The sequence below is a fragment of the Enhydra lutris genome, unplaced genomic scaffold, assembly GCF_002288905.1.
Source record: "Enhydra lutris kenyoni isolate GAN:26980312 unplaced genomic scaffold, ASM228890v2 scaffoldscaffold4, whole genome shotgun sequence".
Classification (NCBI taxonomy): domain Eukaryota; kingdom Metazoa; phylum Chordata; class Mammalia; order Carnivora; family Mustelidae; genus Enhydra; species Enhydra lutris.
Window position 1 is genome coordinate 42,798,206 of NW_019154088.1, and position 17,839 is coordinate 42,816,044.

The 17,839-nt window shown below is 37.9% G+C and overlaps 1 protein-coding gene across 1 annotated transcript in view; it reads right to left on the reverse strand.

The window, feature by feature from the left end:
* The window catches only part of LOC111140706 (kelch-like protein 28), a 38,647-nt gene that overhangs the window by 9,012 nt on the left and 11,796 nt on the right, over positions 1-17,839 (reverse strand). Inside the window, exon 2 of the mRNA XM_022492910.1 lies at positions 5,389-6,287. Within this exon, the coding sequence (XP_022348618.1) occupies positions 5,389-6,287 (899 nt within the window). The remainder of the gene's footprint in view (positions 1-5,388; positions 6,288-17,839) is intronic.

Here is a 17,839-nt window from a genome sequence, read left to right on the forward strand (position 1 = left end):
GGTGTATCAAATGATACAGCCCTGATGGCAAATGCTTGGAATGAATTGAGATTTTGGAGAAAGGGGAGATAAAAAAAATCTAGGAAGTAGATATGAGGAACAAAGAAAACACTTACCAACCTTTAGGACCTATGATACATGAGGTATGCGGAAACAAAACAAAACAAAACAGGTTTGAGAGGGATTTGGTAAAAACAGTATCTTTAAACATCAGTCATATTTCATTAGACCAACTAGTTAAAAATAAAGGGGATTTTTTTTAATGATTGGATATAAATTCTACAAGACATGGCAGACAGATTTGGGGAGTCAAAAAGAAAAGGACTGGGCGATTAAGTTAAATTAGATGATATATAGGACCATAAAATAACAGTGTAATAAAAAAACAATACATTTGGGTTATGTCCCAGGTTCCTAGCACAGAGCTCCTAAACTTCTTGGAAATTTCCTGAGTGACAGGAAGAGCTTTTGTTATTTATAATGATCTCTTTTCAATTACACTTCAGTTTATGCTACTGAAGTGACTACAAGTGGCCACCTAGATAGCTTCAGCATGGGGGCCAGAAACCAGAGGTGGCAATAATGTGATTAACAGTCTGAGGTTGAGCTCAATCACCAATGGCCAATGATTTAATCAATCATACCCTCACAATGAAATCGCCATAAAACTCCCTCCCTAAACAATGGGGTTTAGAGAGCTTCTAGGCTGGTAACACACTGAGATGCTAGGAGTGGGTGGCATACCAGAGAGGGCATGGAAGCTCTGTCCCTTTCCTCCCCACACCCTGCTCAATGTATCTCTTCCATTTGATTGTTCCTCAGTTGTATCCTTTGTAACAGACTGGTAGGTAATGCACTTTCCTGAGTCCTATGAGTCATTCTAGCAAACTTGAGCAGGGGCTATTGTGGGAACCCCTGAACTTTCACTCTTCTAGACAGAAATGCAGGTAACGTGAGCACCCCATTTGTGGACAGCATCTTAAGTGGGGATAGTCTTCTGGGACTAAGCCCTTAAGCAGTGGGGTCTGAGCTAACTCTGGATACTGTCAGATTCCTGGACATGCATTTAGTGTTGGAGAAATGGAGAACTGATTGGTATGAGAAAAAAAAACCTCTCAATGATAAGAGTTCAGCTATGATAATGGACTTTCAGAGGTGATTTAGGTAAACCAAGATACAAGATATAAAGGTTCTAGTCCTTATGGTTTTTGAAGGCAAATGGATAATTATTTTTCTTGGAATCTGACCTGTGACTCAGAGCACTGAGGTGAGTGGTGTCATGTGTGGTGTGGCTCAAAGTCCATTTAACATTAAGTGTATTTGCATAATTATTCAAAATCACTTCGAATGTACTGCCATCCTTATGACTCCCTATGTGTAAACAGAAACAATATTCAGAGCTTCCTGAAATTCCTTAAGCCACCTACCCAATCCTCACTTCCCTCTTTTGCATACCTCCTTCCTTTTCTAAAGGGAAAAGTGAGGCTATTGGATAGTATCTATCTTGAACTCCTTCTCCCACCCCTCCCTACGCCAGCAAACCTATCCTCATATTCTGGTTTTGGGACATAAAGAGTCCTTCTTCCTCATATGTAAAACCTTCCACCTTTGGGGCACCTGGGTGGCTCCATTGGTTAAGCATTCTGCCTTTGGCTCAGGTCATGATCCCAGGGTCTTGGGATCAAGTCCCACTTCTAGCTCCTTGCTCAGCAGGAAGCCTGCTTCTCCTTCTACCTGCTGTTCCCCATGCTTGTGCATTCTTACTCTCTGACAAATAAGTAAATAAAATATTTAAAAACAAACAAACAAAAAAATGATTCTACCTCTACTTTTGATACCAACCCCTTACAATTTCCTCTAAAATCTTGCCGTATCAATGACCATTCCTCTATCTTGTACCTTTACCTTATTCTTCTTTACCAGCATCTGATAATAAACATACTCCTGTCTCTCTCTCAAGAACAAAATAAACAAAACTATCATTTTGCCTTACCTCTCTCCTCATCTCAGCGAAGATTCTTAGAAGTCTTCACAGTTTATTTCCTTATTTTTTATACCCATCTCAATCTGCTATAATATATCCACAGCATTCCTAAAATTCTGCTGAAATTACTTCACCAAAAGTCATTAATGATCTCCATATAGCCAAATTCAAGAGCCACTCTTCTATCTTTATCTTTCTGGAACATTCCTTAGCCATTTTACATTGTTAATCACACTTCTTCCTTCTTGACACATTTAAATTGCTTGGCTTTCATGACACTATTCTCTCTTGATTCTCCTACTTCTGAGATTGTTCTTACAGCCTTCTTCTTGAACATTAATGTTCCCCAGAGGTTCATTTATGAACCAATCTTTTTTTTCCTTTCTATATGTTCTCAGTGGGTAGAAAGAAGGGACATTTAAACCAGTCAAGAAGTCCAGAAGACTTCATGGTTTTAAATTTATACCTCCAAATGATATTACATGCCAATAAGTTCCAAATATCCAGCTTTGATCTATTCGTTGAGCTTTTGCAATCATTTCCAGCTAGTGAGTCATCCTTCACTCGGATATGTAATAGGCATTTCAAACTCAGTATGTCCAAAACAGAACACGCTACCTTCCCCTTTAAAATGGCTCCTCCTCCTATATTCTCTCTCACGGTATATAAGATTCATCCAGTATCTAACCAAGAAATCTAACTCATTTTTGATTCTTCCCTCTCACCATCCCCCCATGTCCATTCACTAATTCCTGTCCATTTGCTCTCTTAAAACATTTCTTAAATTAATACCCCCTTCTCTATCTTTGCTACTTCCACTTTGGACCTCATAATCTCTGGCCTATACTTTTATAATAGTCTCTTTCCTAATGACTCAGATACTAATTCTGGCCCCTCAATCTTTCTCCATAAGGCAGCCAAGGATGATCTAATATATGAATGTGATCATTTCACTATCCTCCTTAAAATTGTTTTTGGACCCACATAAGAAAAATCCTCTTCGGGGTGCCTGGGTGGCTCAGTGGGTTAAAGCCTCTGCCTTCGGCTCAGGTCATGATCCCAGAGTCCTGGGATCGAGCCCCGCATCGGGCTCTCTGCTCAGCGGGGAGCCTGCTTTCTCCTCTCTCTCCCTCTGCCTGCCTCTCTGCCTACTTGTGATCTCTGTCTGTCAAATAAATAAATAAAAAATCTTTAAAAAAAAAATCCTCTTCATCATGGCACGGGATACCTTCTTTAACTTGGCCCATACTGATAACAGCCTACCCCTTACTGTTTAGATCTTTGAATCTTATTTTATTTTTAACTTGCATTTTCCTTTTCTTCCCTTAAGATTTTATTTTATGTAATCTCTATACCCAACGTGGGGCTCAAACTTACAACCCTGAGATCAAGAGTCGCATGCTCCACCAACTGAGCCAAACAGGAGCCCTTGATCTTTGAACTTTATACTCTGGAATACCAAACAGCTTTTAATCTTCTGCACATGCTATACTGTATCATTCCATTGTGTCTTTGTGCACTTCCTGTGACCTTTTGCTTGGGTCTTGCTTAGCCTTCAACACTCAGCTTGGGCATTAACAATATCTTCCTTAAATCTCCTAAATGGGATAAATGCCTTTCCTTAATACTTCCATGGTATTATCTTTATCACTGCATTAATACCACATAATTATCTATTTAAATATCTGCCTCCTTAACTAAGTTATAAATTTGTTAAAGAACCATTATCCAGCATAGTGTGTCTGATGCACAGGTGTTAAATATTTTTTATAGAGTCAAATTGAATAATTTCTTAGATTGATTCCAATTTTTCCATAGTTATAAATAATACTGCAATAAATGGCTTTGTGGCCATTTGTTATAACTATAATAAACGGCAAATGACATTTAAAAATTTTTTTTTTCCTGGAGTGGGTGGTTCAGTCAGTTAAGCATCCGACTTTTGATCTCAGTACAGTCTTGATCTCAAGGTCATGAGTTCAAGTCCAGAACTGGTTTCCACGCTGGGTGTGGAGTCTACTTAAAAAAAGTTTTTTTTTTTTCCTTATAACAGATGTTAGATGAAAGATTACTGGATCTCAACATATGAACAGTTCTTATAACTTTTTAATAATTTATGTATGTTATCTTTAATACTTGAGACCAAGAGGCAACTGGTCAAGAATTTTTACCATGTAAATTCACATTTGGAATTTTTCTCATGACATTTTACTAATATGCTTTACTTTATGCCAATAATTAGTGCCCTTAAAAATAAGAATTAATAATCAAGTTTTGTAGTTACCATAACTAATATTCTACCTATAGACTGGTCTCAATGATACTAGGTTTAGACTATGTAATTAGTTTAATTTAGACAATTAAAATGTAACTGAGACTTTCTAAAAGATACAGATATGTCAGTTGACACTGCTAGAACATCAGTACCTTTCTACCATTTGAGGGGGTAAAAGCAATCTACTAAATTTTTGAAAATTGCCAGAAAGAAATCACAGTATTAAATAAACTTATCAAACATGGAAGTTTTCATGAAGCATTCCCATTCAAGGGTAAAGCAAAGGTAACATCCAGCTATCTTTTCAACATATAAAAGTTACTTGTATAATGCTGCAAATCAGGGACTGGCAAACTATGGCTAAGAACCAAATTCAGTCCACTAGGGACTTTTGTAAATAAAGTTTTGTTGGAATCCAGTCATCTCATTTTTTTACATATTGTCTATGGCTGCTGTCACACTACAACGGTAGAGCTGAGTAGTCATAAGAGAACCATATGGCCACAAAGTCTAAAATATTTACTATCTGGCTCTATACAGAAAGAGTCTGATAACTCCTACTGCAGATTATTAGAAAAGAGACAACTCTTTACTATTGTCATTAAAAAACGTTTATACTGAAGAAAATAAATATGTATGTCCATGATTTGTATTCAGTATCCTACTTTTTCTTATTTCTTTGGTGATTCTTCTACTTGATGGTATTCATTCAAACCACTTCTGTCCCCAGTCTGCCCTCATCAAAGATTTCAAGCTCTCCTTTTTGGTATCTTCTGTTTATAGTTAGCAATAATAAATCTCTACTGAGCTGGTCAAATAATAATGTAAACAGTTTCACAAATTAAAAGAAAAAAAGACATAAAATGGTAGAGAAGTAACAAAAATTCATAGTTTGTGCATGGGGGAACTGGGGGAAGGTTGTTAATAACTGAGAGTGTTGAAAGGAATGAATGACAATGTGATTAAAACAACCAGGTAAGCGTTTTAGGAAGAGTAAAAGAAAAAAACAAAAAAATAAATAAAGAAAGTAAATAGTAAAATCAAATTATTTAAGGAATAGAGAAAATTAGCACACTTAAAAAGTATAAAATCTTTTAGCACCACTCCTTTAAGAAAGCCTTCTATTTACCTATCCAAACAGGCAAATAGTCCAGATTTTCCTCCTACAGCACAAAGTACTTTGGGAGCACAGCGAGGTCGTGTCATCAGGACAGTCTGATGAGAGAGTCTATGTTCAGGCATAAAGTGGTACTTTAGGGCTTCATTCAAAAGATGTTTACAAGTACGATCATCACGAATAAGATGATTTGCTTCATAAAGTCTAGTGAGAAACTTAACACTCAGCAATGGTAATCTCACACTATTAAGTAGCTGTGCTAAGTATTTCTGACGTTCTTGTACATCGTACTTGATCCAAGACTCAAGTGCATAAAAAACAGTCTCTTCGGTAGCTACATTCAAACAGTCATTGGAAACAATTTCATCCAAATCAGCATGTGTAAGTTCAAAAAACTCTTCAGTCTGGCAAACAGCTTCAAAATTCTGGCATATGTATTTAGTAGCTGCCAAATAAAGGTCATGACAACCGTATGTCTCTGCAAAACGAGAAATTCCGATACAATTACCAGGATCAAGCTGGCTTTCAAGAAATGCACAACATTCCTTCAGGACAAGTTTTATCTGGAGTAGGTTTGCTGCTGGAAGGAGAGATTCAACTGTGTCCTGTGAAATAAAAACAGTTCCTGTATAGGCATACTCCACAATGGCCTGGAGAGCAGTTTCATCAATGCACTGAAACTCAACCTCACTGTTCTCTTTTTCAGAAAGGTTTCCAGTGAACATAGCTTTGAAATATGGACTGATGCTGGCAAGTACCACTTTGTGAGCATGGATTTTAACATCACCAACACGAAGAATGATGTCACAGAGCTCGTGATGTTGACGAAGAAGATTCAAGCCCTGCAGAAGTTGTTCAGAATGCAAGTGGGTTAAGTTAGCAAGCATGTAGGTTGGGGATGTGTGGTCCATCTGCAGAAAAAGAAAAAGCACAGTTACTTCAAAATAATCTTGACCGTATGACTCCCTTTTCAAATAGTACAAAATAAATGAAATTTGTTGTTTATTGGCCTGTTTGTTGGTTTTTAAATACTTTACACTAAATACTAGACCGAGACTTTTAGCAATCACATAATTAACAATCATATAATTCAATTCCTATATTATAGATACAAGGAAACAAAGGCCCAAAGGCCCAATGGCCACAAAAGTGATATGCCCCAAACCACAAATGTCTCCTGACAATGGACTTTTGGACTAGAACTCTACCAACTCTTCTGTTTCCCTTCATTAAATTCAAGTCTGAGTTAACACTGAAACAAAATGGAAATGTGAAAAAAATTTTGCCTAAAGGAAAATGAGTTTTGAAAGAATGCTAAAAATTCTTTGGCTATTTTCTCAATAATAACATCAATGCCTGCCAAAAGATGCTTTACTTGGAAAGAAATTTCATATTAACTCACACACTTTACCCAAAGACTTAGTAATTACTTTAATAAAGGGTGCTGAATTTAACAAAAGTATTACTATCAACAAATTCAACGACAAACAAAAAATTCATGTGAACACAATCTGATGCTCTATAATTGAGGGCAGTTAGACTCACTTACTCATCTAGACATTATCTATTCAACTCTTCAACATAACTTCAGATTATAGTCAACCAATCTATTTTGTCACTTCATACATCTGAAGATGAAAAAGAATAAAAAATAGAAGAAAAGAGATGAGAGAAAAAAAAGAAGAAAAGGAAGGAACAGGAATTGTGGTAGGCTGAATAATGGCTCCCCCCCAAAAAATGTCATTAAAACAAAAAACTTCTGCTCTGAGAAAGACAATGTCAAGAGAACAAGAGGACAAAACATGCCTTGGGAGGAAATATTTTCAAAAGACACATTTGATAAAGAACTCTTATTCAATGGATACAGAAGATGTGGTATATATATATATAATGGACAGTACTCAGCCATCAAAAAGAATGAAATTTTGTCCTTTGCAATGATGTGGATGGAACTAGAGAGTATTATGCTAAGCAAAATAAGTCAGTCAGAGGTTTCATTTGTATGCAGAATTTAAGAAACAAAACAGATGAACATAGGGGAAGGGAAGGAAAAATAAAATAATATGAAAATAGAGGGGCAAACCATAAGAGACGGTGAACTCTAGGAAACAAAATAAGGGTCGCTGAAGGGGAGCTAGTTGAAGGGAAGGGGTAATTGCGTGATGGGCCTTAAGGAGGGAACTTGATGTAATGAGGACTGGGTGTTATATGCATCTGATGAATCACTAAATTCTACCTCTGAAATGAATAATACAGTATATGTTAACCTAAATTGAATTTAAATAAAGAATTTTTAGAAAAAGAACTGTTATTCAGAAAAAATTACTCAAAATTCAACAATATAAAAATGAACAACCTGGGGCACCTGGGTGGCTCAGTCATTAAGCACCTGCCTTCAGCTCAGGTCATGATCCCAGGGTCCTGGGATTGAGCCCCATGTCGGGCTCCTTGCTCTACAGGATGCCTGCTTCTCTCTCTCCCACTCCCATTGCTTGTGTTCCCTTTCTAGCTGTCTCTCTCTGTTAAATAAATAAAATCTTTTAAAAAAAGAACAACCTGATTAAATAGCAATCATATAGTGACAGACACTTATATTAAACTAAGTTTTGTATATTCAAGCCTGATTAAAAAACATCTAACCAGAGAAGATAAACAGATGGCAAGAAGCATAAGAAAAGATGTTAGAGAGAACTGCATATTAAAACAAGAATGAGATTCTACTTCACACCTATTAGAATGGTCAAAATCCATAACACTGTGGATACAAATTCCTGGAGAGAATACGGGGCAATAGGAACTATCATTATGGCTTGTGGGAATGCAAAATGGTACAGCTACTTTAGAAGACACTTCGATGGCTTCTTATAAAACTAAACATACTCTTACCATACAATCCAGCCACTGCCCTCTTTGTTGTTTATTCAAATGAACTGAAAACTTATGTCCACACGAAAACTGTACATGTATGCTAATGGCAGCTTTATTCATAAGTGCTAACACTTGGAAACAACCAGGATGTCCTTCAGTTTGTGAATGGATAAATTGTGGTACATCAAACAATGGGATATTATTCAGTGCCCAAAGAAATGCTTCCTATCAAGCCATGAAAAAAAAAAAAAAAAAAAAAGAAAACCTAAATGCATCTTGCCAAGTGAAAGAAGCCAATCTGAAAGGGCCCCATACTGCATAATTCCAATTATATGACATTCTGGAAAGGGCAAAACTATGGAGATGATAAAAAGATCAATGACTACTAGAGGTTAGAAAGAAGGGAGGGATGAATAGGTGAAGCACGTAGGATTTTTTAGGGCAGTGAAATTACTCTGTGTGATACTATAATGATAGATATGTACCATTATACATTTGTCCAAATCCATGAACGTACAACACCAAGAGTGAGCCCTAAGGTAAATTATGGACTTTGGGTGATAATGATGTGTCAATGTAGGTAGGTAACAAATGTCCACTTTGGGGGGGGGATGTTGATAATGGGGGATAGTATGCATATGCTGGGGCAGGGTATATATGGGAAATCTCTGTACATTCCTCTCAATTCTGCTGTGAATCTAAAACTGCTTTTAAAAGATAGTCTTTAAAGAATAAGTTTAAAAAGACACCTAAGCTACTTTATAAGATCACATCTCTCGTAGACTAAGTAATAATGTTCCAAGATACATAAAAGAATCTGTAAATGAAATCCCTAAATCACTGCCAGGACCGCAAGACTGGAGACTGTTTTCAAAAATAATATCGTAAATTCTACAAACATTTTTGGTAAGGTTAATGTTAATTTCAGATAACATTTTAAAATAACTTTGATATGTGAATACCTAGAAGAGGATATAGTGACCTCTAGGACTAGGATAGATGGAGTTAAAAATAAGACATGTGTTACAGACTAATTTTGTTTCTTTATTTGATGTATTTAGCCGAGTCGGAGATCAAGAAAATACACCTGATGTCTGTAAAGAATTTTAGAATGACTCTCATGATTTTCTTGACAGTAAAATTAAAAAATATAAGGTAGTTCAGTTAGCTAAATCAGCAACACTAGTTCATACTACTTAACGGAATGAGGTCTACCTGGAGGAAGGCTTCTAGAGTAAAGCTGTAAGGCCAAAATGAAGATACTTGGGCATGCCCTTCACCTCTACAGATGACATGAAGCTTCCAAAGACAGCAAAATCATTGGTTAACAAATGAAGCATCCAAAAGACCTGATATTTAACAAGAAGAAATTTAAGAGGGATAAATATTAAGATTCCAAAGTGGATTTCAAAACAACTACATAAGAATAGCTTAAGAGAGAAAAGACTCAACTGTAGGATGTGTTTAAAGGGCTCAGAGATTTTAATTGCACTATTATTTTAGTATACTAAGCTTAGGTAGGCTTAAGTTGCAATAATAAAACTATAATATGCAGAACTAGAGGAGATATTCTCACTTTGTTTTGCAAATGTCACACCACATCTGGAGTACAGATTCTTAAAAGGGAGCAGAACAAAGTATAACATGATGAAGAGGGGAAATTCAAATCATGTCTTATGGGTAACGGAACTGAGGATGTTGAGTATGAAGAGAAGGAAATCTGAGAGGGTTATTATGTGAAAAACCTAAAAGTTATTCAATAATAATAATAATAATAATATAATAATGTAGGGCTGCTTTGAGGACTAAATAAGTTTATACAAATAAAGTGTTTAGAATAGCATTTATCAACAAGTTATTATATTACTAGTGAATTTCTAAAGTGTCTACTTAAGAGGTATTCTGCTTTCTGTGTTGCACCATCTCTCACTACCAAGTAAGAAATCCACCCTGGGGGCAACTGGGTGGCTCAGTGGTTAAAGCCTCTGCCTCCGGCTCGGGTCATGTCTCAGGATCATGGGATCGAGCCCCGCATCAGGCTCTCTGCTCAGCATGGAGCCTGCTTCCCCCTTTCTCTCTGCCTGCCTCCCTGCCTACTTGTAATCTCTGTCTGTCAAATAAATAAATAAAATCTTAGGAAAAAAAAAAAAAAAGAAATCCATCCTGTACCACTGACATCCTAAGCCCCCCAAACTAATGCAGATTCGTTGATTTTTAAATCAAGTTAATGAGTTATTGATTTGTTTTACATAAATATGAATCATATAGTGAAAGATCCTTATATTAAACTAAGTTTTGTTTATTCAAGTCTGATAAATTACCATTAACATATGATATAAAGGCACAATACAATACTGATTTGTAAAAATACACACACATAAATGTACACACAAAACATACACACCTATGTGTGTTTATGTGTGTATATGTATATCTCAAATATCCATATATGCAGGACAGTATGATTTTAAGAGACTGGGCTTAGGAATCAGAGTCCTAGGGTTACAACATTGTCTTTACTATTTATACTAGCTATGTGACCTTGGGAAAAGTACTTGATCTTAAAGACTCAGTTTTCTCATGGAGTGCCTGGGGGGCTGAGTGGGTTAAGCCTCTGTCTTTGGCTCAGATCATGATCTCAGGGTCCTGGGATCGAGCCCCACATCGGGCTCTCTGCTCAGCAGGGAGCCTGCTTCCCCTTCTCTCTGCCTGCCTCTCTGCCTACTTTTGATTTCTCTCTCTGTCAAATAAATAAATAAAATCTTAAAAAAAAAAGTCTCAGTTTTCTCATCTGTAAAACACAGACAAAACAGTACACATAACTCAATAGCTGTTAGAGGCTGTTTACTATTATATCATCATCCTCAAAAAGGCTTGGTTTTTTGCCAGCTACCACATGTGACTTCCTTTCATGGTTACTAAAAAAGAAATGAAGCTTACTTACAAGCGAACTAACATAATCAAAGCCTGGCTAGTTTGACCAGAAAAGATACGACAAGCCACTTTTATATTTTGATAGTTTACTAGTTATAGACAATGAAAAGAAGAGTAAACCAAAGACTAAGTTCCCTGAATCCTTGTCCCACACACCAAAAGGACAATACCAAAACAAAAAGGGCTAGATGAAGGAAACACAAGTTGTGAAGAACCCAAACTATATTGCAGCTAAGCAGTTTTGTATTTTGCAGCTCTACTCTTTGGGGTGAGGGCGGGGCTTGAAAGCTCCACCCCTCATCATAATCAGGGAATTGAGATTCTGTCCCATGTCAGAATCTTGGGGGTTATACGGGGTCAAGTGGGAGATGGCCTTGTAGCCACTCCTTAAAGGCTTCCGCACTCCCTGTGTTTCAGAAGAATCACAAGGTGCTTCAACGCTCGGATGAGCTGTGGTTCCAGGATCCAAGATTTGCCTAGGTGGCCCTATACAAGGTTATAATGAAGGTCATAGTGAAGCTGCCTTCGTACACTTATACCGTCTATAGTATTTCTTCTTTATCCTTTATACTTTTAGTATCCCCCCAAAATAATAAAAATGATCGAAGTTTTAAAAACCACTCAAAGAAAGGGTACTAGTAAAGATGAATTTGTAAAAGAACGTCCATACATACTTCTTTACATCACTGGACAGAATACAAATGACACTGTTCACTCCCTTTAAGAAATATTGAGAGGGGCACCTGGGTGGCTCAGTGGGTTAAGCCTCTGCCTTCAGCGCAGGTCATGATTTCAGGGTCCTGGGATCGAGCCCCGCATCAGGCTCTCCACTCAGTAGGGAGCCTGCTTCCCCCTCTCTCTCTACCTGCCTCTCTGCCTACTTGTTATCTCTGTCAAATAAATAAATAAAATTTTCAAAAAAAAAAAAAAAGAAAAAGAAAAGAAATATTGAGAATAGGGAAGGAGTCCAAAATGCAGAGGAATAGGAGACCTAAATTTCGTCTGGTCCCAGGAATTCAGCTAAACAGCTATCAAATCATTCTGAGTATCTGCAAACTCAACCGGAGATCGAAGAAAAGAATAGGTGTAACTCTACAAATAGAAAAGTGACCATCTTCTACAAGGTAGAAAGTGCTGAGAAGTGAATCTGAGGCAATATATGGGAAGAAAGACTGCAAGGGGAGGGAGCCTCCATCAGCCGGCTACCAGGAAGTGATAAAGCAGCAGAGCACAAAAACAAAATGTTTAGAAGTCTGTGTTGGTGAGGGAGGTGGCTCAGGCTGCTAAGCAGGGACGAAATCCTAGCTGGGGCAGTGTGGTCGAAGGATCCTCGGGGTCACAGGAAGCAGGGGTGCCTGACTGTGGCAGGTTCCCAGGCATCAGAGGGGGAAGCCGGCTACAATCAGTGAGACCAGGAGTGGACTCTCACCTTGGGGTTGCAATGGACTGTGATCTTCAGCACAGAGGGGATTGCTCTCTAAGCAGGGGCCCAAAATGCAGCAGAACCAGGGAGACGCTCCCTTCTTCCCCCGGGGAGAAGTGCTGTGGGAGCGTGCCACAGACGCCTAAACGGTTTGGAGACTCCAAACGGGGTCATGTGCCTGAGATAAAAACATGCAGTCACAGGCTGGGTAAGCACAGAGTGCTGCTGGAGACCAGGGAGACAGAAGTAACTAACTGCTTTCCTCTGAGGACTCAGAGAGGAGTGCGGCCTGAGCTTTTATCTCCCCAGCTGGAGACTGGGAGGCAGCCATTTTCATTCTTGTCCTCTAAAGCTGTGCGGAAAGCCTTCAGGGAACAAAAGCCACATAGAGCAAACCAGAGGAAATTCCTTAGCCTGGCCCCCTGGCAAGGGCAGTGAAATTCTGCTTCGGGCAAATACACTTGAGAATCAAAGCAACAGGCCATTCCCCCAAAAGATCAGCAAGAACATCCAGCCAAGACCAAGTTTAACAATGAGAACTGCAAAACTCTAACACTAGGGGAATACAGCACAAAGAACTCATGGCTTTTATTTTCAGGATTCTTTAGTCTTTCTACTTTAATTTTTAAAATTTTCTTTATTTTTTTAAATTTCTTCTTTCCCTTTTCAAAACCAATTTCTTATTTTATCAACTCCTTTTTAAAATCTTTTTAAAGTTTTCATTTTGACAGTTACATTCTACCCTTTCAATGTATTTAATTTTATTTTTGTATATAGAAGTTTTTCTTTCTTTACAATTTTGAGATTCAGTTTCCTCTAAAACTGACTAAATATACTCAGGACATAGCAGATGGCTCTGTTCTATTCACCTGTCTGTTTAGATCCTTTTTTGTTTTTCTTGTTTTTTTTTCTTTTGTTTTTTCTTGTCTTTTAATTTCCAATTTTACAGTTACATTCTACTCTTTCATGTATTTAATTTTATTTTTATACATACATAAGTTTTTCTTCCTTTACAATTTTGGGACCTAGTTTTCTATAAAACATACCAAAATACACACAGAAGCCAGTGTATTGCTCTATTCTGCACATCTGTCTGATTATAGTATTTTTTTTTTCCTTTTCTTCCCTCCCCCACCACCCTGCCACCCATATCAGGTCTCTTCTGATTTGTTTAGTGTATATTTCTCTGGGGTCGTTGCCATTTTAGTATTTTGTTCTCTCGTTCATCTATTCTTCCCTGCACAGAATGACAAGACAGAAAAACTCACCTCAAAAAAGAGAACAAGAGGCAGTACTGACTGCCAGGGACCTTATAAATATGGACATTAGAAAGATGTTGGAACTAGAGTTCAGAATAACGATTATAAAGATACTACCTGGGCCTGTGATGCCTGGGTGGCTCAGTCCGTCCGTTAAGGGTCTGCTTTCCACTCAGGTCATGAACCCAGAGTCCTGGGATCAAGTCCCACATTGGGCTCCTTGCTCAGCAAGAAGCCTGCTTCCTCCTCTGCCTGCCACTCCCCCTGCTTGTATTCGCTGACAAATATATAAATAAAATCTTAAAAAAAAAAAAAAAAAAGATACTGGCGGGGCTTGAAAAAAGCATAGAAGACACTAGAGAATCCCTTTCTGAAGAAATAAAAGAACTAAAATTTAACCAAGTCGAAATCAAAAAGACTTTCAATGAGATGCAATAAAAAATGGAGGCTCTAACTGCTAGGATAAATGAGCAGAAGAAAGAATCAGTGATACAGAAGACCAAACAATGGAGAATAAAGAACCCGAGAAAAAGAGAGAGAAAAAGAACCAGTTCACAAAAGGAAAATCTGAGAGACAAGTGAAACCATAAAATGGAACAATATTAGAATAACTGGGATCCCAGAAGAGGAGGAAAATAGAGAAAAGGGCAGAAAGTAGAACTTCCCTAATCTGGAGAAGGAAACAGGCATCAATATCCAGGGGCATAGTAAAATCAAAATCAGTAAAAATAGGTCGACACCCCAACATGTAATAGTGAAACTTACTAATCTCAAAGACAAAGCAAAAATCCAAAAAGCATCTAGGGACAAGAGACTGGTAACCTACAAGGGCAGAAACATTAGATTGGCAGCAGACCTATTCGTGGAGCTGTGGCAGGCCAGAAAGGACTGGCATGTTACATTCAGGGTGCTAAATGAGAAAAATATGCAGCCAAGAATACTTTGTCCAGGTAGGATGTCATTCAAAAAGGAGAGACAAAAAACTTCCAGTACAAACAGAAACTAAAAGAATTTATGATCACTAAACCAGCCCTATAAGAAACACTAAAAGGGGTCCTCTAAGTAAAGAGAAAGCCCAAAAATAACAAAGACCAGAAAGAAACAGAGATGATATAAAGTAACAGCCACTTTACAGGCAATACAATGGCACTAAATTCATGTTTCAATAATTAACTCTGAATGTAATTGGCCAAACACCCCTATCAAAAGACACAGGGTATCAGACTGGATAAAAAAAACAAGACCCATCAATATGCTATCTGCAAGAGAATAATTTCTGACCCAAAGACACCTCCAGATTTAAACTGAGGGGGTGGAAAGCCATTTATCATGCTAACAGACCTCAAAAGAAAGCTGGGATGGCAAGCCTTAAATCAGTCAAAGTAGATTTTAAACCAAACACTGTAATAAGAGATGAGGAAGGACACAATATCGTAATTAAAGTGTCTATCCAACAAGAAGATCTAACAATTATAAATATTTATACCCCTAACTTGGAAGCAGCCAATTATATAAGCCAATTAATAACAAAATCAAAGAAACACATCGACAATAATACAATATTAGTAGGGGACTTTAACACTCCCCTCCTGGCAATGGACAGATCATCTAAGCATAAGATCAACTAGGATATAAGGGCTTTATTTCTTTTTTTAAAGATTTTATTTATTTACCTGACAGAGGGAGAGATCACAAATAGGCAGGAAGGCAGGCAGAGAGAGAGGAGCAAGCAGACTCCCTGCTGAACAGAGAGCCTGATGTGGGGCTCAATCCCAGGACCCTGAGATCATGACCTGAGCCAAAGGCAGAGGCTTAACCCACTGAGCTACCCAGGTGCCCCTAGGATATAAGGGCTTTAAATGACACACTGGACCAGATAGTCTTCACAGATCTATTCAGAACCTTCTATCCCAAAGCAAGAGAATACATATTCTTCTTGAGTACACATGAAACATTCCCCAGAATAGATCACATCCTGGGTCACAAATCAGGTCTCAACCAGTACTAAAAGACTGGGATCATTTCCTGCATGTTTTCAGACCATAGTGCTTTGAAAGTGGAACTCAATCACAAGAACAAAATTGGAAAGAACTCAAATACATGGAGGATAAAGAGCATCCTATTAAAAAATGAATGGGTCAACTAGGAAGTTAAAGAAGAATTTAAAAAATTCATGGAAACAAATGAAAATGAAAACACAATTGTTCAAAATCTTTGAGATGCAGCAAAAGTGGTCCTAAGAGGAGAGCATATAGCACTACAAACCTTTCTCAAGAAATAAGAAAGGTCTCAAATACACAACCTAATCCCATACCTAAAGGAACTAGAGAAAGAACAGCATAGAAGCATAGAAAACACAACAGGAGAAGAGAAATAATAAAGATTAGAGCAGTAGTCAATGAAATAGAAACCGAAGAACAATAAAACAGATCAACATAACTGGGAGCTGGTTCTTTGAAAAAATTAGTAAGATTGATAAACCCTTGGTCAGACTTATCAAAAAGAAAAGAGGAAGGACCCAAATAAATAAAATCATGAATGAAAGAGGAGAAATCAAAACTAACACCAAAGAAATATAAACAATTATAAGAACATACTATGAGCAACTATATGCCAACAAATTAGGCAGTCTGGAGGAAATGGATGCATTCCTAGAGACATATAAACCATCAAAAGTGAACCAGGAAGAAACAGAAAACCTAAACAGACCATAACCAGCAAGGAAATCGAAGCAGTAATCAAAAATCTCCCAACAGGGGTGCCTGGGTGGCTCAGTTTGTAAGCATCTGTCTTTGGCTCAGGTCATGATCCCAGGGTCCTGGGATCGAGCTCCACATCAGGCTCCCTGCTCAGTAGGAAGCCTGCTTCTCCCTCTTCCACTGCCCCCTGCTTCTGTTCCCTCTCTCTCTCTCTCTCTGTCAAATAAATAAATAAATAATCTTAAAAAAAAAAAAAAAATCTCCCAACAATAGGATCCCAGGGCCTGATGGCTTCCCAGGGGAATTCTACCAAACATTTAAAGAATTAATACCTATTCTTCTGAAGATATTTCAAAAAATCAAGATAGAGAGAAAACTCCCAAACTCTTTCTATGAGGCATTACCTTGATCCCCAAATCAGACCAAGACCCCACCAAAAAGGAGAATCACAGACCAATATCCCTAATGAACATGGATGCAAACATTCTCACCAAAATACCAGCCAATAGGATCTAACAGTACATTCAAAGGATTATTCACCATGACCAAGCAGGATTTATCCCTGGGCTCCAAGGTTGGTTCAATATCTATAAATCAATCAGTGTGATACACTACATAAATAAAAGAAAGGACAAGAATCACATAATCTTCTCAATAGACTCAGAAAAAGCATTTGACAAGGTACAGCATCCCTTCTTTTTTTTTTTTTTTAAATATTTTATTTATTTGACAGAGAGAGATCACAAGTGGGCAGAGAGGCAAGCAGAGAGAGAGAGAGGAGGAAGCAGGCTCCCTGTAGAGCAGAGGGCCCGATGTGGGACTCGATCCCAGGACCCCGAGATCATGACCTGAGCCGAAGGCAGAGGCCCAACCACTGAGCCACCCAGGTGCCCCTACAGCATCCCTTCTTGATTAAAACTCCTTATAGTGTAGGGATAGAGGGTACATACCTCAATATCATAAAAGTCATCTATGAAAAACCCACAGGGAATATCATTCTCAATGGGGACAAACTGAGAGCTTTCCCCCTAAGGTCAGGAACATGGCAGGCATGTCTACTCTTACCACTGTTCAACACAGTACTTGAAGTCCTAGCCTCAGCAATCAGACAACAAAAAAAATAAATAAATAAAAGGCATCCAAATCAGCAAGGAAAAAGTCAAACTCTAACTCTTTCCAGATGACATGATACTCTATATGGAAAACCCAAAAGACTCCACCGCAAAATTGTTAGAACTCATACAGGAATTCAGCAAAGTGGCAGGATACAAAATCAATGC